We start from the raw sequence: 22,771 nt of genomic DNA on the forward strand, positions 1-22,771 counted from the left end.
CTGTGCACCTGGGACTGGGCAACCTGGGGGGAGCACCAGGCAGATCTTTGCACCCCGGCACTGCATATGCTTAAGACAGCCCTCTCTGACCCATTAAGGTCATTCTTGTGTTCTTATTTAAACTCCATTTTAAAATTCATGTGCATGGGCAGGGTTCATGGAGAGAAAACGTCCCCAAAGGGTGAGTAAAATAGTTTTGACAACCATTAATTCAGGTGTGCTCTTTAAACAATTTGATGTAATGTTTAAACCAGGGTGGTAAAATCACAAGAAGATTATCAACACTTCCGAAAGAACCTATCCAAACATAGGGGACTGTCAGCAAAATGATAGATGAGCTTCTGCATAACTAAAAGCCAAATTACATTGGGACAAAAAAAAAACCAAGTTCAGACAGGCTGAACAGGTGTAACAGAGCATGCAAGTGAGTGCTATTCTACCTTTGCCATAATATACACAGTGGCAGCAGAGGTCAACACGCACCTGCAACTTTTTGACACACAAGATACTGTTAGTTTCTGTTCTTATCACCGAGCAGCTGCTGGGAGTCACAGAACTCTGTTTACATTCCAGAGACCTTTCACGGGAAAGGGAGACGGGATGTGACGTTAGTGGTTTCCTGTTTCCTTTGTTCCTTTGTTCGGTTCCTCTCTGCTCTCACAGGGAGAGGATGTATATTTCTTTGCTCTCTGCATAGAAAATAAAGCGTAGCAATGTAGCTCATACTATCTCACCCTTCCGCGTGCTGTTTTGATGCTTTGCTGGGACAACGTGTCTGAGGCCTTATCAAAGGATCAGGTCGTCAATTAATCGTCGGGAGGCGATTCCGAAGATGAGCCTTATCAGCTCGGTCGAACGGAGATTCCGACAGATACATTAAAATATATTTTCAGCTCTTAATAACATAAGAAAACCTACAATATTAAGGGAACTATGCCTTCATATTTCGAGGAGTAACTCCCAATGTAATGAAATCTGGAACTAGCATAGCACAAGTCCACTCCCGAAACAGAGCTTCTTCCTCTCCTCCCCTTTCTGGCCCCTGGTGTCCTCAAAATCTGTTCCCAGAGGAATTGGGGACCCTCTCAAGCAGACTTTGAGGACATATGGGGAGGCAGAACAGGAAGAGGGGAAAGAGGAATCAAAAGTCATATTGCATAGGCATGTCCTTCATTGCATAAGTAGGCAGATACTGGATGCAAGTGGATCATTGTGCAGATGTTTTCACAACAAACACAACAGTTCAAAAAGTATTTATTACACTAAAGATTCGGACATCCTATGGGAAGGTAGAAATGCATCAGCCGGGTATAGCAATGCAGATTTCATTTGACATAATCTGACTAATTTGCTCAGTAGAGATTGTTTATTCACAGTAAGCCTTACGACCGGCTTATCACAAGGCAAATGAAAAGTTCATACAGAAAACATAGTCAAATAGTCTCAAGTATTTTTTAAATGCCCTACATGAGTCACATTCAAAATTTGTGCATCTAATTCTAAAAGGTTATCACAGAATACTAAAAATTCACAAAACAGTAGTTTCCTTTGATTATTCTTTACTCGAATAGAGCAAATGCCACTTCCACAAGATTAAAATAGTTTCTGTTTTTATAGTAATAAATCTGATGATAATTTACTTGTGCTTTGGCAGCAAATTTATAAATAAATACAACGGAATTTATTTACACAACTAAAAATAACCAAATTTTTGAACACCCACCGTACAAAATAATAAGTAACTATTTCTGTGACTAGAAAACTAAGGCCTAGTTCTCACAAACAGCAGATGAGGTGGTAAACCTTTGTCTGAAATGTACCACTTTAGACTGCAGCTGGGGCTTCATGACTGAATAAAGTCATACAAAAATAAAACTACCCGTCTTCTAGACATGACAGTTTGTGTAAAGGAACATTTTTTCATGGGGAGTGTAGACCCAGTTGAGTGGATGAAGTAATTTTATTTAATGTATATGGAAAATCCAAAGGAAAGTAATAGTTCTACAGCATTTCAGAAAACAGCTATTTCCTTACATTTCAACTGTATTATGAAATCTTTTGGAAAACTGTTTAGAATACCTGGAAACATGTGTAAAAAAGAAGAATTAGAAGAAGATTAAACAACTTCCCTGAAATTATTCTGAAATACCCACACTGAGAAATAGAAAATGGTTATCTTAATTTCCGGTGCATGCTGTGGAAACCATGTTAGCATATCTCCAGTGGAATTACAGGAAACAGAATGAAAACCTATGCATTTAAATCTCAAACTGCAGTTATAGGCTGCAACCCTGAGCATGACTGAACATGTGATTATTTAGGTTTTGATCATCTGCAGGTAGGAGATCTTGCTACGGAGATTTGTACTGAAGTCTAGTAGGCTTATTATTGTCAAACTACTGGATTTCTAAATAGAAACTTGATGAATACAGGTAAGGATCCTCCTTCAGGAACTTTATTACCACAATAAAAGCAACAGAAAAATCAGGAACTTTGCAAACAAATTCTTTTATAAAGTGCTTATGAAATCTACAAACATGATCAAAATTAATTTAAAAAACCGAAATCAATACACATTCTACCGAAAACAAAGGGGGGGGGGACCACCCTTGTGCATTAAATAAAAAAAAATGGAAGTGCCTTTTTAGTAAGTAGTTTGGTCCAGTGCAGTTCTTAAGAAAAACAAAATTTGTTTTCCACAAAAAGAAAGGAAGGATTTTTAATCCTGTAGAGGGGAGCAGGGAGTGTTCATACCCTAAAAGCACCAAATCCATATATTCTTCAGCAACAAATGTTCTTCATATAATCCCACATAATCCATACATTTATAATTAGTTAAGTGCAAAAACAAAACAAAAAAATCACCTATTTCTTATATATTCACATCAGTTGCGGCACAAAAAATTGGGGGGGGAGGGAGAGAGAGATAATTAGTGCAACAAATTCTGTTTCCCTATTCTTCAGTGCAAACACTTTGTCTTATTCCCATCTTCCAGATTCAGAAGTTTGAAGGATGGCCATATGGATTCACACCTTGCTGTGGCTGGTTACCTGGGAAACAGGGGGTGAGGTGGGGAGAACATGCCCAAATGTTAAAATCCTGTGCCAAGTTACTGAAGTCAGTGAGATTTAATGTCAGGTTAATGTGCAGAGGAGCCCCACTGATTTCAGAAAGAACGTATTGGCAAGTACAGATAAACTGATGGCAAATGGTACCCAAAGCAAAGACATAACAACTCTGCGTTTTCGGTTATTTAATGGGGAATAGAGGTCACTGAACAACTCTCAGTACCCTTAAACTACAATTCCCAGAAATCTTTGGGGGGAAAGCCATGACTGTTTAAAGTGGTATCAAGGCATTTGAAACCTATGGCGTGAAAGTGCCTTAGCTTCAATAGCTACCTAGAATCACACCTAGTGGTGAGGTTGATCCTACAAATGAACATTTCAGTGGAACGTATCTCCCATGAATGTGATGGATTAGTGCTTGGGATGTCTTATCGCTAACAAAAAATCTTCATCAAGTGTAAGGTCTGACCATCAAAGCCCTGTTGCAAACAAATGGCACCTGAGGATGCTGTGTCAGAGAGTTGCTGTGACAGAATTATGATAAACGTAAAGCAGGGCAGCTGAACATGTAGCCTATGACACTGGCCATCACCCATGTTTTGTGGTTTGTCATGTGCTTGACAACCTCACCCTGATTTGATTTTTTGCAGTGCCAAACAGGTAGCAAAACCAAGGACTGCTACATATGGATGGTAGTGGGAAGCATTTGGCTTGATCTGTAGAAGTTGTGTGATTTAGAACCAAAAAAATCAGCACATTTTGTGGCTTGCAAGTGTCTGGTTTTACTACCCTGGCTTCCCTCCTTATAGGTAAAGGTAAAGGGACCCCTGACCATTAGGTCCAGTCGTGACCGACTCTGGGGTTGCGGCGCTCATCTCGCTTTACTGGCCAAGGGAGCGGGTGTACAGCTTCCAGGTCATGTGGCCAGCATGACTAAGCCACTTCTGGCGAACCAGAGCAGCGCACGGAAACGCCGTTTACCTTTCCGCCAGAGCGGTTCCTATTTATCTACTTGCACTTTGATGTGCTTTCGAACTGCTAGGTGGGCAGGAGCAGGGACCGAGCAATGGGAGCTCACCCCATCGTGGGGATTCGAACCACCGACCTTCTGATCAGCAAGTTCTAGGCTCTGTGGTTTAACCCACAGCGCCACCCGCGTCCCTTTCCCTCCTTATAAAGTACAGACAACTCCCAGTTTTGGCACATCCAAATGATGCACAATTGCACATACATGCATGGCACCAAATTTGGAAGTAACCCCATGTCCTCATGAAAAGGGGGACAGCAGGGGCGAAGCTGGGCAGAGTGGGCTTTTGTGTGCTCTGCTGACACATGTAGAGGTCTGGAACGGAAGCTCCTCCACAAAACTAGGATTGCCTGTACCAATTCCTCTCCTTTGGGAACTGTAGCCCTGGAGAAGCATAAGTTACTCAGTTGCTTCTCACAAACACTTGCCGGTTAAACCAGTTTTAAAAGTTTGACCAACTATTTTGAGTATTCTGGGCGTGAGCTATACAACTTAGATGTACATCCGTGACAGATCATATCCAGTACCCAGACCTACCCCTACTGATCAACAGCATCCATGCACGTGGCAATTTTCAGGTTATAGGCCTTATCACAAACTAAACTACTTTAAACAAGAACCGTCTACATCGATATTTATTACTTGCGGAAAGTTAACTGGCAGAAAATGTACTTCCCAGCTGTAGAAACACAAAATACTTTATCCAGTGCTGCATACTTACTTGACAGCTGTTTTTGGAGTTGTCTGACGAGGGCAGCCGTCTGTTGTTGCTGTTGTGTCTGCTGCAAGCCTTGTCTTGGAAACTGCAATATTCAACACCAGGGGAAAAAATCAGCAACACACTAGCAGGTATACCTACAATGCCTGCAATGTATTCTTGCCAGCCTGAGAAGAAAGATGCCACTTAGGAGAGTAATGAGAAATAACCCTTTCATTCTAGTCTAGCTTGCACATTAAATCTGTGACTGAAACCAAACTTCTCTTCTCATCCCCTTGGAGGAATCCGTGTGAAACAATCGGCCTTGGCCTGGTAGACCAGGCTTCCAATCTCAGTTCAATTCAGGTTGATCAGTGAATTAGTGCAAGGGTACTGGGCCACACCTGTTTTGGTGAAGATATTGCTGTGCAGAACAACTTGGGTGTAAGAATCACGTGAGTGAAGAGGCCTCTTTTACTTACAGGAAGATGCAATATAAAAAAAAAAACCCTCTAACATTTCTCCAATGAAAATAGGGATGTCCCATTCCATAATGATGATTTTACTATTTATACTCCACACATCTTACTGGGTTGCCCCAGCCACTCTGGGCAGCTTCCAGTATACATAAAAACACAATAAAACATTAAACATGAAGTTATACAGGGTTGCCATCAGACGGCTTAGGGGTCGGATAAAGCCATATCCTCCAACATTTCTCCCATGAAAATAGGAACATCCTAAGGAAAAGTGGGACATTCAGGGATCAAATCAGAAACTGGGATGGCTTAACTAAATCAGGGGTGTCCCTGGAAAATAGGGACACTTGGAGGGTCCGTAAAAAGAGGGCTCAAAACTCAGCCCCACCTTTACAACTATGTATCAGATTAAGGCATCAGCAAATCCAATGCTGTTCAAGTCTGCCATTGCTGGCTCCAGCCATGTACCTGAGAGGGAAGTGGTACAGCCTCTTGCCATCTCTGTCACACAACTGCAAAACTTCTCATATTCTCCGCTGGAAGCAGAAAGTGGTGGTCTTAAGTAAGAAGCCAGGCAGGTAGGGGCTGACTGAGGGCAAACTGAGGTTGATGGGGTTGTGTCTTATTTGTCCTAAGGACAAGCCTACACTGGATTTGGAGACACTGGATTTAGAGACAGGTAGTTGCAGTAGTGATGTATGGAAGTGAGAGCTGGACCATAAAGAAGGCTGGTCGCCGAAGAATTGATGCTTTTGAATTATGGTGCTGGAGGAGACTCTTGAGAGTCCCATGGACTGCAAGAAGATAAACCTATCCATTCTTAAGGAAATCAGCCCTGAGTGCTCACTGGAAGGACAGATCCTGAAGCTGAGGTTCCAATACTTTGGCCACCTCATGAGAAGAGAAGACTCCCTGGAAAAGACCCTGATGTTGGGAAAGATGGAGGGCACAAGGAGAAGGGAACGACAGAGGACGAGATGGTTGGATAGTGTTCTTGAAGCTACCAGCATGAGTCTGACCAAACTGCGGGAGGCAGTGGAAGACAGGAGTTCCTGGCGTGCTCTCGTCTATGGGGTCACGAAGAGTTGGACACGACTAAACAACTAAACAACAACAACAAGTTGCAAAGAATTCTCTGTACACTGCATGAACACCCGCCCCCCCATTAGTTTCTCCAAACAAGTCCAAGAACCTAGAAGGGGAGACAGGGATGGGGGGGAAAGGACTGACAACTCAGGATGACTGGAGGACAGAGAAAGATTATGCCAAGATGTTGCGATGCCATCATGAATCAGAAAACCTTGAAAACCCATGTTTTCTCCAGAGTACTTGACTTGGGGAGCTGACTCCAGCCCAGTTTGTTCAGCACTCTACAGACAATATGCTAAGTTAACAGCGATACACAGTGGGCTCCTTAAAAAGCACCACAGAGCTGTAAGGCAAAAAAACCCCTGCAGCTAGACGGGCTTTAACTAGCTAGGGTGAACTGCCTTTCTCATCAACAGATGGTCATGATTCCTGACAAGGGATCATCTCTTAAACCATTTTAAAAAAGCTTATAGGCCTCCACATACTCTAAGGGTGAACAATAAATGTACATACAAGAAAATTCTGCTCCCCTCCTAGTAAGAATTCACAGATCCACAGATTTCTACGGACAAAACTTCAGGTCCTTCAGACATTATATCCTATGTAACGTATGATGGTGGTGGTGATAAAACTTCACACATGCAATACTGACAACAATATAACATTTGATGCTCTGTGCCTTAGATGTTTAGCCAACAATCTGAATGACCCTGGCATGAAACCGCACATGTATTTTGGAGTGCTGGAATAAGGGATCACTTGGTACTCTTTTCTATTTTGTTTTCTAAGAAAGAAAACTAGAAAGTTCAAGCTTTAGCATCTTTTTCCTATGTTCATTCAGAAGATAATGGATCCCTCTGGAATTGTTCTTTCAAGTTGTTGGAGGGTTCAGCAACTGGAGCTGTGTTCCCAGTATTTTGTTGGAAGTTTAGAAGCCTACATTCTCATCTAGCTAATAATATTTTCCATACATCCAAATAATAAATTATACATCCATATTCCTTCAGTTATACAGAGGAAATGTTCAGCTGCTGGAGGCATGTGTACATATTATGAAGCCGATAATGAAAATAAAACCCACTCTATATCAGGTATCAGGTATGCAAATGAACTTTAAAGGGGAAATGCAAGCTGAGTTTGAAAAGAAAACAGAGACATTTCAGTAAAAATAAAGCTAATGTAAGACAGTGCAAAGGGTTCTCAAGTGGAAAGGCTGGCTAGTATACATACGTACCTCTTTCATTAGAGCATGTTTGATCCTTTTGCATGTCAAACTCTACCATGCAACCCAACTGTGTATGAAATGTGTGCATGCATGAGAGTCAGTAGCCTTTATGATTAATGTTATGCAAACTGCTGAAGCTCTCAAGCATTCTTCACTCACAGTCTCACTGAGCCATGAATGTTGTAGTGTTGTTGAGCAAAAGCAGGCTAACCTGATTCTGAAGGGCCAGAAGATCCCTTCCATAGAAATCTGTGCTCTTTGCACTCAGAATCTGAATTTCATGAAATTCTGATTGAAGGAACCGTTTCTATAAAATGTACTTGCTGTCCTTTACCTCCTTATTTAACACAACATAGATGGGGATAAGAACACAGTTCTGTTGTGTCCAATTTTCAGGGAAACACCCCCAATCCCAGTTACATTATTTCTGGGATATGTAATTCTTGCTGCATTATACCTTTCCTGAAACCCCAAAGTAAAACCTGATAGTGCATATTTTGGCTATACAATTGGTGAAGATTTATTAAACTAACAGTTTAACAATAAAAGTTTGACGGAGACATAAATTAGATTTGAAGCTTGTTCGTTGCAAGTAACCTGCCAAATGCTTTAAAAAGAGTTCGGCTGCCCTGACAAATAAATGGAAATTCTGTCTAATGCCTGTTTACCATATGTTATCCCCGTAAGTCTAATATACAGATTTGCTTTAACATTCTTGAGAATTACAGTTTTCTCTGGACATCTTCAGAATTGCATTTTTCATTATTGGGTGCAGATCAGTAGGGAGGCCGGCATGACAACTTAATGGAAAAAAAGTATTTTTACTATTTTACAGCGGGCCAAAAATAAATAAAAAATGCAAAGAACATTTGTATCTTAAAACTACAACATGTGCCTAATGTGCTCTTTTGGTTTGATTTACTGCCTATGTTTAGGCAGTTGCCATAGATGTGTTAAGTTTTCAGGATGAATAAATTCACGTCCTGAAATTTAAAGTCAGATATTTCAAGGGCTTTGAACTGCCTCCACAAACTCTTTCCAGAGGCTTTTCAAGCAAATGAGTAGGGGGAGGGGGCTCAGTTTTAAATGCTTGAACTATAAATCAGGGGTTGTCAGGGGGGCCTCTAGTTATTCTTGGACTACATTGCCCATCATGCCTGGCCATGTTGGATGATACCAGCTGGAATCCAATCCTATATGTAGGATTAACAACAAAATATCCAACTCCACTTGCCATTTTTCTGCCCAGTTTTTGGGTACAGCACTTCCTTGTCTCTGGCAACATGTTAAGTGGCTACTCTACCTGAGGGAACACAGCTCCACTTGGTGGAACTCATATGAGACATTTCATCCCTGTGTCCCAGGTTTTCTTGTGATGCTGTACTTGTTAGAATTCCTGCTCTATGACTGTAGTCATAGGATTGTTGTCTTTCACATGACGGTGTATGTTTTGACTCTACAGAGGGGGAAATAATGGAGACAGGATGTTTGTGTTACTGTGTGGACTATTGTCCTTTGTTCTTTTTCTCTTTGCTGTCTGATGCTAGAGAGAGAGGGAGCCATGTTGCAGTGCTCCATGTGTGTTTATATGTAAATAAAGTAGATTAGCCAAAATGCTGAGGTCTGTCACGCGCAAGTTGCGCAAACTCTGTGGATCCCTAAGTGTGCCAGTGTCAGTTGGCATCAGTCGCTGTGATGTTCGGGCTGAAGAAAGCTTAGGGCATGTGTCTCTGCCAGGGTCCTACTCGAGTGTAGGCCGAACTCCTGACAGTACTGACATTGTCTGGTATCTGCATGCCCCTTTTCCCACCACAGATATGCCAGAGTAAACAAGGGGTCCTTTTCACAGTATAAGCTTCTACAAACAATAGACACATTATTTTACACAAGTAAAACTGAAGATAAGGAATTAAGGATTACCAAACGGAACCCCAAACCTTTCAATGTAAGCCAGAACAGTTCCCATAGACAAGCAGGACAGGGAAACCCCTGCACTCCTTAAACTCCAATTTTATATTCAGCAGAAAGTTACCTTCTACACTAATCTATGTAAAAACTGCAGCTCAGCTTTGAATAAAAAATAAAAATGGAAGAGTCCAGAAGTGGGTTGGGTTGTTTAACAAACCTATGTGACCTAGGTGGGATATTAGAACAGGACAGCCAAGACCTACTCCCAGGAAAGAGGAGAAGGCTGCAACTGGTATCCCAAAGGGCTTCTGGTAGGACAACTAATACCAAAAAAACCTTTAGATCAGATAGGTCACTGTGCAATTTTGCTTATTTGCCTTACCTTGGCTATCATTCCATTTGACCGACTGCAATTGATAAGGGCATTTTGGCATCGAAAATACTTTAACCATGTAAAAATTTATAATAATCTAATGGTTAATAACTTGTTCCAAAATTATACATTAAAATATGTACACTTCTGTTGGGAAAGCAGGACTTAGAGGAGCAGATGAAATGGTTACAGATGCCCAAACCTACCTACTTACATTGGATTAGTGCTTTATAGCTTTGTACAACAGACTGACAGAACAATCAAAACAAAGCTATCAAATAGACAACAGAAAAACACCTACAAAGAAAGATGCCAATGAGAATGTAATTTATCCTTTCAATACAGATGCAGTCTCTGAAATAGTGTGGTGACCGTGGGCATGGAGGCAGAAAAAGGTGGGGCCTCTAGTCTTAAATTCAGCAAAGGGTCTTCTCTACTATAGTCATACCTCAAGTTGTGTTTACTTCATGTTGCATTTTTCTGGTTACGAACGCGGCAAACCCGGAAGTTTTTACTTCCGTGTTCGCTGCTTTGCACATCTGCAGGAGCTATCTGCGTGCATTGTGAATGCACAGGAGCACCCTATTGCGTCACGCACAGAAGCGACGCTCTACTTACGGACTTTTCAGGGTGCGAACAGCACCCCGGAACGGATTAACCGTCTATAAGTAGAGGTACCACTGTATTTAATTTAGCTCTGTTTGCACAAGCTTGGTTCTTGTTTCCCAACTGGTGATGCAATTCTATGTGCTTGAAAGAATATATTGTCCTCAGGAGGAAACTAAACCAATATAACAACTAATTGAAAAGTTCCAGTTGAGCCTCCTTTGCTTCTGCTGTAGGTTTAGGAGCACAAAGCTGCAAAACTTTGAAGGTTCGAGGACTCTTGCCTCGTAGAGTGATTTCATTCTATGCAGTATTTATCACATAGGATTATACGAAGTTAGTTTAAATAATACTTTAAACTGGTCTAGTGATGGAAACGTGCAAGCAATTAGTGTTGGCAGGCATTTAGTGAGTCTGGACAAGGCAAAGAGCAAAATAATGCTGTGACAGCTGGCATTCAAACTAGTAGGATGAGGATGATAGATGTTGTGTGTGCCTGAGCAGGATGAACCTTCCTTTGTGCTCTGGAAGCACATGTGATATCTCATAACTCAATGTGAAATTTAGAAGCTCTCCGCTACTGATGAAATGGCATGGAAAATCTGTCACCCTGGATATATATTCAGTAGATGGGACATGTGAAAATTCAGAATTCAGGGGAGATTTGGGAGAGGACCTCTGACCATTGGGCCACAACAACCCCTCGGTTACTTGAGCGTGTGCAATAATTGGTAGCGTGCCCCACCACCTACAGGAATCCAGCAAGCTACCATGCAAAGCCTCCAAAAAGCATGAGCAAACTTTAGGCAATTGAAAGGGGATGGCAGTTTCCCAACAAACCACTTATACTGTACTGGATATACCGCTTTTTGTTTTAAAAAAAATAGTAGCTAGGGCCCAGAATGCTCCCTCCTCCTCAACCTCTAGGATTTTCACCTCCAGTCAGACCAGAGAAAGCTGCTGATACTGTTCTTCACTTGTTCCTTCCAGTTGCCTGTATTCCTGTTTTTTTTCTAATCACCTGTTGCTAGGTTTGAGAACTTGCTAATGAACCATGTTTTGAAGGTTTCTTTCTCTCCCCACCCTGAGTTTGTCCTGGGATAGATCAGTGAGTGTTCTTCCTGGATAGATCCGTGAGTGTTCCAGAGTGTCTAATTTATTCTAGCCAGCTCCTCCTCTTATTTGTGAACGTTCAAGTTTGCATTATATGACAGTGCTTGGAATTTATTGTGCTCTTTTTTAATGCACTGAATTCAGGGCTGTGGCAGTTATTTCGCTCTCCAGTCTAAACCGCTAGTCTTTATGAGCTGTGGTTGCAAAATTTAACCAGAGATTTACTTTTCTGTTGCTCCTCAGAGTTCACAACTGTTTACAGATGTGTACATACAGTAAAAATCATTGGAAATTCTTACAGATGACGTGTACACGAGACAGCTTGGGACTAGTTTACTTGAGGAATTGCCTTGTGCCCTTTGTGGCAACTTGACCACTTCCATCTACAGAACTGCTGCTAAATGTAGACAAGGGCTTGAGTTTTCAGTATGGCGGCAATGGAACTCCCTATTTATTAACTTTAGGCAGGAACCCTCACTGCTTTAGATGCCTGTTTCAGCAAGCCAATCTGGACATGTAAACAAGTTATGCATATCTGTAGTCTTTCTTTTCTTAAAATGTAGAGCGATACTCATTTTAAATTGCTCTGTGTACATTGCTTAGAGATTCTTTGATTAAGTGGTTTATAGTTTCTTCTAAATAAAAATAAGTAAGTTGTCCTGTTCACCAGCTTAATTTTCCTTCTTCAGCATGTTCTACTTCAATCCACAGAATCACTACGATTCAGTTTCATGTAAGTTATTTTTTGTCGCAATACTAACTAGCTGTTTTCCATTACACTTGGGACTGTACACAGTCACTATGCAACACAATGCTAATAATAATGTACTCATAAAACTGTTTTGATAGTCTTGAAGGACTGGAAGTTACCAAATACATCATATGCAATTAGACTGTTAGGTAATCCCTGTGTTATGCTAACGTTGGGAAATGTCCTGTGATTATATTGAGGCAGTCCTTGCATATTAAAAAACTTTACTGAAGTGCCTATACCGACTTGTACTAATTAAGATGAGGAACATGTTCAACAGATTGCAAATCTAATTTCTTTGTACTATCACAGGTAATCTGATTTTAAACAGCCTAGTTAAGCCAGGTAAAAGCTGTAGCAGAGTTCACAGCTATACTATCCACCAGAGGGAGTCTTTATGCAAGTATTACACAAAACAGGCTAGTAGTATTAGAAAGCCTTTGCTTTGTATGTAAGGCAGAGGTTTTCAACATTTTTGAGTCCATGGCTCCCTTGACCAACTACATTCTTTCTGCGGCACCCCTGTGCAGCTCAGGAGCCCAGTTATGTCACCCCTTGCCTGCAGAGCTGGCAGCCTCTCCCTCTTTTTCAAACAGCCTCCCTTGTGGAGGGTTCCCTCAGCCTCCTCTTCTCTCCCCTCTCCTTGGGAGTCCTCCAGGCAGCTCCTGCTGCTGTCCCTGGTCTCTGAGCTGAACACTCCCCCCACCCCACCCCCACACACAAAGAGAGGTGCTGCGCAGCTTGTAGCCAGGGCTGCTGCAACAAACAGCTGTGCAAGCCTTTGGGAGACAGAGACTTGAGAGGGCATCAGAGGAGGGAGGGAAGGAAAGAGGGACAGAGGCCAGTGTTACCCATGGCACCCCTGACCATTATTCAAGGCACCCCAGGGTGAAAAACACACTGGTTGAAAAACACAGCTGTAAGGAAATGTTGAAGAATCATGCACCCTAAAGTTAGGTGCATACTATTGAAAACAGTTGTCTTGCTACTTATACTAATGCTATATTAATAAATATAAATTCCATAATTTCCACTAGGTGATTCACTCTCCCTTCCTGCAAACCAGAGATGGAAATTCAAGGTCACCATACCTGATCATTTTTGATACTTACGGAGCACGACTTCCCTTATCAACCCTGCACTTGCTCTCCAAGAACCCAGAAATTGATGGCAGGGATAAGGAAAGTTACTTAGCTACGTCACCCTGTTTTCCCATGTTGTTCAACAGTACAGAGCCCCCAGAACAAAGCCTATTATTAACACGTCCACTTACCAAAGGTTGCTGAGGGTGCATTGCTTGGAGACTAAGCACCTGCTGCTGTCCCTGCTGCTGCTGCTGCTGCAACTGCAAAAATATGGCCAATGTGACTATAATACTACCTATGATGCTGTCATAGAAAGACAATAACAAAGTTGCCTTTAAGAACAAAGGGATGTTGCTTTCAATAAGCTGTGTTCATGAACTATGATAAGATATTTTAAGGTTCCCTTCACCAACTGCATGTTATACTTTGAATTTCTGAAACCTAGTGCAGCTAGACAAACTTTCAAAACCATTTTCTCCCAGCAGATAAATATTTAATGCTTCCTTAACTACAGCCCTTGTCCTGTTATTTTAATTCAACTATATACATGTTTTCAAAACACTCACTTTTATAGAAAATTGCTGAAGCTCTTTGGAAAAGGTCAGCTACACATCTAGCAACAATTTAAACAAAATCCTTGAGAGTAGAGGTGAGACTTGAGCTTTCTTATTATTTTGACCCTTCTTTTCTATCTAAGAGGCTTATAAAATTAAGAGCAGTAAAACATAAATTTGAGAGAAGAAGACAGGCCCTAAGAAAGCAATGCAGACACACAAATATGAATAGGTGCGTAGCTAAATACAGTCATACCATGGAAGTCGAACGGAATCTGTTCTGGAAGTCTGTTCAACTTCCAAAACATTTGGAAACAAAAGAGCGGCTTCTGATTGGCTGTAGGAAGCTCTTGCAGCCAATCAGAAGCCACGGAAGCCCCATCGGATGTTCAGCTTCCAAAAATAGTTCGCAAACCGGAACAGTCACTTCCGGGTTTGCGGCGTTCAGGAGCCAAAACGTTCGGGAACTAAGCTGTTCAAAAACCAAGATACGACTGTAGTCTAGTGCATGGGATTTATATGCATGTGTCGGATTCAGTCCTTGGCATCTCTACTTAAATAATTTCAGGAAGAACTACTAAGGAAGGCTTCTGTCTGAGACTTTTGGAGGACCACTAGCATTCAGACTACACAATTTGAGGCTGGATAGGACTAACGCCGTGGTTACATTCACACATCACAGTGAACCATGGCTTATGGATTACCAGGAATGAGCAGAGCACTCCCATTTTGCTCCTTCCTTACTCGTGAGCAGGACCAACAAACCTCGGCTTAGTGTTTTGTCTGAACTGGGCATCACAGTTTCCTTCACTTAAGCTACAGGAAGTCAGGAACAAAATGTGGCTTCAGGCGGTAGTTTGTCTTGAGTGAAACAAACCGTGATTCCCAATTCGGGCGTAACACCAAGGAAAGTGATTTGTGTGTTCACAATAAGCTCTTAACTAGGGCATACTATGATATGTGAATACATCCAGTATCCTAGTGCTTAAAATTTCATGGAATAGTGCCCCCCGCATAAACACACAGTGACACAAAGGCGACAATTTTCAAACCTGAAGGAGTCTCTGTTGTCGAATTTGTTGTTGTCTCTGTCTCATCTGTTCCTGAGGCATCTGAACTGAGTTAAGGTTTGGGTGGGAAGCTGTGGCTGGCATAGCATCGAGTGGCCCTCCAACCAAGGGATTCTGCTGCAAAGGCTGATGACTCAATCTGAGCAAAAAAGAATTGATCGCACATCATTTACAGTTGTGAAAATAAAATGAGAGCCTGCCAGTTTTAATTTTCTAGACTTGCACGTTAAATTGAAACTCCAGCAGGGTATCAGCAGCCAAATGAAATATGACTGAAGGTTGCTGAAAGTAATAAAGATAGATAAAATGAAGAAAAATGCAAAATAAAGCTTCTCATCTAAGCCAAAATATATAAGCATCTTATTAACTTTTTGATTTTTATATTCTTATATACTGCAATCTTTACTGATTTTTTAAATGGTTCTAATTATTGAAAAACTATACACTAGAAACAGCCGCAATGTGAACTTTCAGAAATGGAATGAAATCCAAATAATGTTGTCTTTTATCTAAACTAAAAAGTCAGAAAAGCTGCAGCCTTTCTTCATAGGGGAGCATTTTGGTTTCCCTTTTCTGAACCTCTTCCAGCTCTATAATATCCCTTTTTTAGGTAAGGATTAGGACTTAGTTTAACCTGCTGACACTCACCAAACTGGGAGGGGTACCTAACGCAGCACAAGACGGAATCATGATTCAATAGTACCTTAACAAATAGGAGAACTGGGCCAAAACTAGCAACATGAATTCCAATAGGGACAAATGTAAGGTTCTATATGCAGGCAGGAAGAACCAGCTGCACAAACATAAGTTGGGGTACACCTGACTTGCCCGTAGAGCACGTGAAAAGGATCTGTGGGTCTCAGCAGACCAGAAGATTAACATGAGTCAACAGTGTGATGCAGCGGCAAAAAAAGTGAATGCTATTCTAGGATGCATCAACAGACGTATAGTGTCTAGAACGAGGGAAGTCACAGTACTGCTTCATTCTGCATTAGTCAGACCACACCTGGAATACCATGTCCAGTTCTGGGCTCCACAGTTTAAGAAGGATGCTGACAGGTTGGAACATGTGCAGAGGTAGGCGACAAGGATTATCATGGGTGTGGAAACCAAGCCTTATGAGGAACAGTTGAAGGAGTTGGGTGTATTTAACCTGGATAAGAGGAGCCTGAGAGGAGAGCCAAACATCTAAAGGGCTCTCACAAGTCAGAGCAAACTTCTTTTGTCCCGCTCCAGATGGTAGGACTGGAATCAATGGATTCAAGTTACAGGAAAAGAGATTCCAACTAAACATCAGGAATATCTTTCTGACTGTAAGGTTTGACTGTGGAACAGACTCCTTCAGAAGGTGGTGGACTCTCCTTTATTGTAGGTTTTTAAACAGAGGCGGGGTGACCATTTGTCATGGGTGCTTTAATTGAGATTCCTGCTTAGCTAGGGGTTGGGACTAGACCTCAGGGTCCCTCTACAATTCTATGATTCTATATAGCAGGGGGATTACACAGAATCAGAAGACTACATGAGACTTCATCACAAGGGTGTGCTAGATTCAAAAATTGAAGCTTTTAATCTCTGGATTATATTGCTGTGTGAAGAATTGCCACATCTCCCCCAAGATGTTGCAAAATGCTTTGATCATATACCTCTGTGGAAATGCAATCACGGTTGAGCAAATGCAAAGAAACAAAATTGGCACATTAGGGATTTACTTTAAATTTAAATGCTATTATACTTAAATGCAATTATAGGCTTTGCAGGATAGAATTTGCCAATGAAGATCTTTTCAAGATTGCGTGTACATTTTGCAGCTGCCTGGATAAATTAATATTTATTGAATATGTGTAGAAGCAATTAGAGAATGGAACGATAAGTCAAGGATGTGCAATTCTTGCTTTAAAAAGGTAAAGGACCCCTGACAGTTAAGTCCAGTCGCGAACGACTCTGGGGTTGTGGCGCCCATCTCGCTTTACTGGCCGAGGGAGCCGGCGTTTGTCCACAGACAGTTTTTCCAGGTCATGTGGCTAGCATGACTAAGCTGCTTCTGGCAAACCAGAGCAGCGCATGGAAACACTGTGTACCTTCCCGCCAGAGCAGTACCTATTTATCTACTTGCACTTTGACGTGCTTTCGAACTGCTAGGTTGGCAGGAGCTGGGACTGAACAACAGGAGCTCACCCTGTCGCAGGGATTCGAACCGCTGACCTTCTGATCGGCAAGCCCTAGTCTCAGTGGTTTAGAAGGCAATGGTTTGATTTGATAAAATAGGGTTATTGGGTTTGTTTGTTTTTAAAAAAGGAATGCCAAGTTGAAAATGGCAATGACATTGCAAGATCTTACTGTTCCCTATCAATCAGAAGGTTAAAGTAATTTTTGAAGAAATCTCAGAAAAATAACCGGACAAAACTGTTATTTGCTGCAACTGAGATATAGCAGATTATGATTAACTGTTAACAATACAGACCATCTTTTCTATAACATGCAGTCATCCCAAATCATGTAGGAGCTACATATACACTAAAGCTCTGGTTGCAGTCTTCCCATCAGTAGCGGCCAGTGACACACCATGCCTGTCCCAGCTTCCCAACACAGTGGGACACTGGCGTTCACGGAGAGGTAGAGGGGAGGTGCAAGGCAAAGGAGCTGGGCCGGGTGCAGCACATCACAGCAAGAGTGGCAGTTTGGCTTCACTACCATGTGCCACACAGGTTCAAGCTCCCTGCACCTCATGTCTCCCTTTGCCCTCTGAGTCAGCCCAGCAATCTGCTGTGCTGGGCAGCCGAGTAATGTACCCCACCTGTGCCACCTCACCAGCCACTACTGCTCCTCCTACTGCTGAATTCTTCATGGTAAGAGAGTATATTAGTGTTTTGAAAAAGGACTCCATAAATGCTTTGATAGAAGTCCATGTATAGGTGAAAATCTGAAAGTGTTTGCAAGCTTTATGTATGTAGACTAAGGTCTAGAATTCAGCCACAATGGGAGTCTTGAACTGCGGCAATTAAGATGGCTAATCAACATTGAAATCCATAGAATTTTTCAGTTCTTGAGTAATATCAACATGAAATTATATCACTTATCCATCTTGAGATTAATAATCAGAGGAGGAAAAGTCAACCATTATCCCACGATTTCCATCCTTGCAAGAATGCAGGGAATTATGTCATCACCACTCACTAGTAATCCATTGGCTTAGTCTTGGCATTTTATACTTTCCTAAGAAACAAGACTACTTTCTTCTTCAACAACAACAAAATGAAACATCTGTAGCATAAAGAAAGCCAAAAGTGTCCCCACAGCTGGCCCCATAGCCTCAGGGATGCTTTGAAGGAAGCACTGGAAGTTTGCACAAAGACTTTTAATAGCTATTACGGTTTTGGAAAAATGCTCTGTCGAGCCCTGCATTTTGAAACATTTTATTACAAAGGTCACTAATATGTATTCTAACTCTCTTTATAGGAACCAAAGGGTAATTCTAAGGGATAATTCATTTAACCAATTTTATTAGCTGAAGTTCTGACATATAAAAAGAACAACCAATCATCTGCAACATACCCACAAATGCGTTAGAAACTGCACCAATGGAGGTTTTAGTAAATTTATTCAAATCTACCCTAGCAGTAGTAGTAGTAGTAGTAGTAGTAGTAGTAATTTATTTATACCCTGCCCATCTGGCTGGGTTTCCCCAGTCACTCTGGGCAGCTCCCAACAGAATATATAAAAAAGAACAACATCAAACATTAAAAGCTTCCATAAACAGGGCTGCCTTCAGATGTCATCTAAAAGTCAGATAGTTGTTTATTTCCTTGACATCTGATGGTGTTCCAGAGGGCAGGCGCCACTACCGAGAAGGCCCTCTGACTGGTTCCCTGTAGCTTCACTTCTCACAGCACAAATTTAAGGCCCAAGTTTAAAGGATTTGTAGGGATTTTCAGTGGGTGGGAATCTTCAAAGGCATTCATCAGAGGCCTAATCCCACGCAGCATGAGAATGAAAAGGAGCTACACAACGTGTTGCAGATAGTAAAGATCGGCAAGAAGCAGCAAGATCTACTGAAATCTCAGCTGGGGCTATATACTAATTATTTGGAACCAAACAGGCTCTGGGTGATTTGTCACCCAGCATCAGAGGTTAGGCAAAATCCACAGCTTGTCTGCCCTTACAGATTGGTCAACTGCGTATACCTTCTTTCAGCATTTCTCAGATCTATTTTCAAAACTCTCTTTCCAAAGGTTATATACATCAAGATATCAAAGGTCCTGATAAGCATCTTACCGCTGGTTGCCTGTTAGAGGCTGAGGATAGGCAGCTGCTTGCTGATGAATGTACCCACTCGGCTGTTGTTGTGTCTGCCGTAGCCTTTCCATCAGAGCAGGGTTCAAATGAGCTGCTTGATAGGCCCTGGAGTTGTAGGTAGGCGAAAGGACGATGCCTCCGGCCTGCTGTGATTGCAATGGCATCTGAGTGCTATACATTGTGTAGCCATGAGGAATAGTCTGCACGAAAAAACAGGGCAAGGCACAAGTTGCTTTGATTTCGATGCTTCTAAAGAAAGCTTGCCATTATTACTGTTTATTTATTTTTTAAACAAGCAAGCAAGCAAGCAGCACACCAGGATGACAAGGAATGTATACTGTGCTGTTACTTGAAATAGCAACCAGATACTTAAAAAAAATAAAAATCCCCATAGTTTAATTATGCTTACTTTGAATTTGCTAGGCTCAAATTGCAGCCATACATGTTTGCAGGTTTCGTATTATTCTACCTTTTCAACACAGCAAAAGCTGGGCAATATACGATAAATGAAACCTCCAAGCTGCTGCTTTTATGCAGGGCAGTTTCCACACAGAGGATGGACTGGCATGATTGTGGCAGCACCATTCCAGCTGCTTCACTTCTGCATAAATCACAGCTTTCGTGTAAAAGCATAAATTCACGCAAATAATATCTTCTGGCCACAAGGTCATGGGGGTAAGGGCACGGGTTTCCCATCTTCTTGCATGCAAAATGCCATCAGTTCTGACTAGCCCATATTTACTAAACTTATGAATGTCAGATTTTAGAATTGTGAAAGCTTATTTTATTCAGGGTTATAAAGTAAGGTAGAGTCATGAAAGATCCCGGCCGTTTTAAAACCCCTCATAAAACCTGCAGGGTCATATGCAACCAAGTTCTACTCAAGAGTTGACCCACACTGAAATTAGTAGACCTAGTTTAGTCATGCCCATATATTTCAGTGGGTCTACTCTGAGTACAGCGAGCACTGAACACAACTGGATCTCAGTGTAAGGCATAGGCAAGGCCTTAGCACATCCTTTCCCTACACTGACCAATTATTACTTACCTGTGTCTGCTGTATCCCTGGATATTGCGGAAGCTGAGAAGCTGGCCGGATTTGTTGAGCAAAAAGAGCAGCCTGGTCGATAGTCGGACCCTGCAAAAAAATTAAAATTAAAAATTATATATATATATATATATATATATATATATATATATATATATATATTACTTACTGTAAATTTAAAGATTACATGTTTAGGGACACCATTGTGAACAGTTCAGGCATTCAAGGCATTTTAAAATACAACCTAAGAACAGAAGTTGGTATGTTTCCAATATTTTTCTTTCTGAAGGCAAGTGATGCTGAGTTATGCATTATGTACATAGCTGAATTTCTTAACTGCATTTTTTTAAAAAGGATGTCCCTTTGACCTTTTCTTCTTTCAACCCAGTTACTGAGGTGCTTTCATGTTTTCCTCCCAGAACATTTCCCTGGAGTGTTTAATCTCAGCAAAACAGCTATTCAGCCTGGTTGAATGACATTGGGCAAGGCTGGGGTGGAGAAGAAGCCTGCAAGTCCTAGCCCTGCTGAATCTTCCAAGCATCTTCCATCAGGAAGCAGGAAGAAGCAGGGTGTCCTCAGAGGACGAGAGCAGTCCCTACGGAGCTCTGAAAGAATGACACAAGTGAGATGCAACACAAACAGAAACATCAGCAGCACGGAGAGAACTGGCTGAGGAAACACGCTGCTGACCCTTTGGTCGTTTTTATTTGATTTGATCCTGGGGATTTGAAGCTGAGGTGGTGATTTTAGGAAAGTGTGTGAGAGAAAAAACAAAAGATACTGAGAGGGCAAGTCAAAAAGATTCCAAGAACAAATGAGAGCAAAATTAAGGGAGTCTCACTCCACCTTGAAATCCTGAGTAACAAACCCTAAACAGTTTAGATTAAGAGGAATATCTGGCAAGAAAAACTGCCACCACTGGCAGGACATTTTGAAAACACACAAGAGACAGTGAGAACAGAGGAGCAGTGCCATCTAGTGGCAGGAGGGGAAATAACTTCATGTGAGTTTGGAAATTTTAGTTCACATCTTCCCTCTATGGATTTGTGGGCCATGTACCATTAGCCGCTCCTGCCAACCTAGCAGTTCCAAAGCACGTCAAAGTGCAAGTAAATAAATAGATACCGCTCTGGCGGTAAGGTAAACAGCATTTCCATGCGCTGCTCTGGTTCGCCAGAAGCAGCTTAGTCATGCTGGCCACATGACCCGGAAGCTGTACACCGGCTCCCTCGGCCAGTAAAGCGAGATGAGCGCTGCAACCCCAGAGTCGGTCACGACTGGACCTAATGGTCAGGGGTCCCTTGACCTTTACTTTACCATTAGCTGCAAGAGTTTGGCTTCTTTGCCATGGTATTTTTTTGAACTTACTAACTTGGAGCCAGATGATTTGATGTTACCAGAGTGGAATGTCCAAGAACACAGATGCAAGCAGGGTGCCCCCCAGGGGGAAGAAAGATCACCTAGTGCAGAACATGAACCCGTGGACACGAGTAGGACTGTCAGGAACCATGCTGAGCCTCTGGAGCTACAAAACTGATTCCATGCCCTCACCCTGGACACTGATTCTGAGCAAGAAGAGCAACTACAGCGGTTGCAGACCTCAGAACTCTCCAAGGTGGCGGTGGAAGGCACAGTGTACAGAACGATTCCTGCCACTCTCCAGAGAGGGAAGAGACATGTGGTTGTGGAAAGTGACTTCCTACAGGGAGGAAGTGATCAATAAAGTTAGCATACAGGGAGCCCTGGGCGGAAGTGGTCATGGCCTCTTGGCTTTCATTATACCCAGGCAAGGGAAAGCTGAGTATACTTGGCCATGCACTCTAGACTTGAAGTAGGTTGATTTCGAAAAGCTTAAGGGACTACTGGGTGAAGGAAGACCCATGCTCAGAAATACTCAAAGAAAAAGGGGTTCAAGGTGGATGGGAATTTATTAATAGGAGAAATATTGAAGGCACAGATGCAGGCAATTCCAACGAGTGAGAAAAGTGGGAGGTATCTAAAGAAACCAGTGTGCCTGCAGATAACAAGTGAACTGAGATGTAAGAAAGGTATGTATAAGAAATGGAAGAAAAGGGAAATCATGAAGGAAGAGTATTCACAAGTTGCAGGGGGAAGGTCAGGCGGGCGAAAGCTCAGAATGAACTCGTGTTTGCGAGAGAAGTTAAAGATAAGTTTTGAAAAAGGTTTCTTTGGCTATGTTCAAACAAGAGGAAGAACAAGCCAGTAGTAGGTTCCTTGCATGGAGAAGACAGAGAAATGTTATTGGGTAACAGAGAGAAGGCAGAACAGCTCAACACCTGCTTTGCCTTTGCCTAAAAGGAAAGCAGTGCCCAAACTGGCGATAACACAATAAACAAAAGAATAGACCCGAATCAATGGATTTA

At 41.9% G+C, this 22,771-nt stretch overlaps 1 protein-coding gene across 3 annotated transcripts in view; it reads right to left on the reverse strand.

The window, feature by feature from the left end:
- Positions 1 to 1,238: 1,238 nt before the first annotated feature.
- MED12L (mediator complex subunit 12L) overlaps positions 1,239 to 22,771 on the reverse strand; it is a 162,609-nt gene continuing 141,076 nt past the window's right edge. For all 3 annotated transcript variants that reach the window (XM_083442526.1, XM_083442527.1, XM_083442528.1), the window contains 6 exons: positions 20,388 to 20,477; positions 19,319 to 19,539; positions 15,029 to 15,185; positions 13,611 to 13,682; positions 4,818 to 4,899; positions 1,239 to 3,051 (listed from right to left, as the gene is read on the reverse strand). In XM_083442526.1, coding sequence (XP_083298652.1) covers positions 2,999 to 3,051; positions 4,818 to 4,899; positions 13,611 to 13,682; positions 15,029 to 15,185; positions 19,319 to 19,539; positions 20,388 to 20,477 — 675 coding nt within the window. In that variant the 3' untranslated portion in view covers positions 1,239 to 2,998. The remainder of the gene's footprint in view (positions 3,052 to 4,817; positions 4,900 to 13,610; positions 13,683 to 15,028; positions 15,186 to 19,318; positions 19,540 to 20,387; positions 20,478 to 22,771) is intronic.

The sequence above is a fragment of the Podarcis tiliguerta genome, assembly GCF_965153285.1.
Source record: "Podarcis tiliguerta genome assembly, chromosome: 5".
NCBI lineage: Eukaryota > Metazoa > Chordata > Lepidosauria > Squamata > Lacertidae > Podarcis > Podarcis tiliguerta.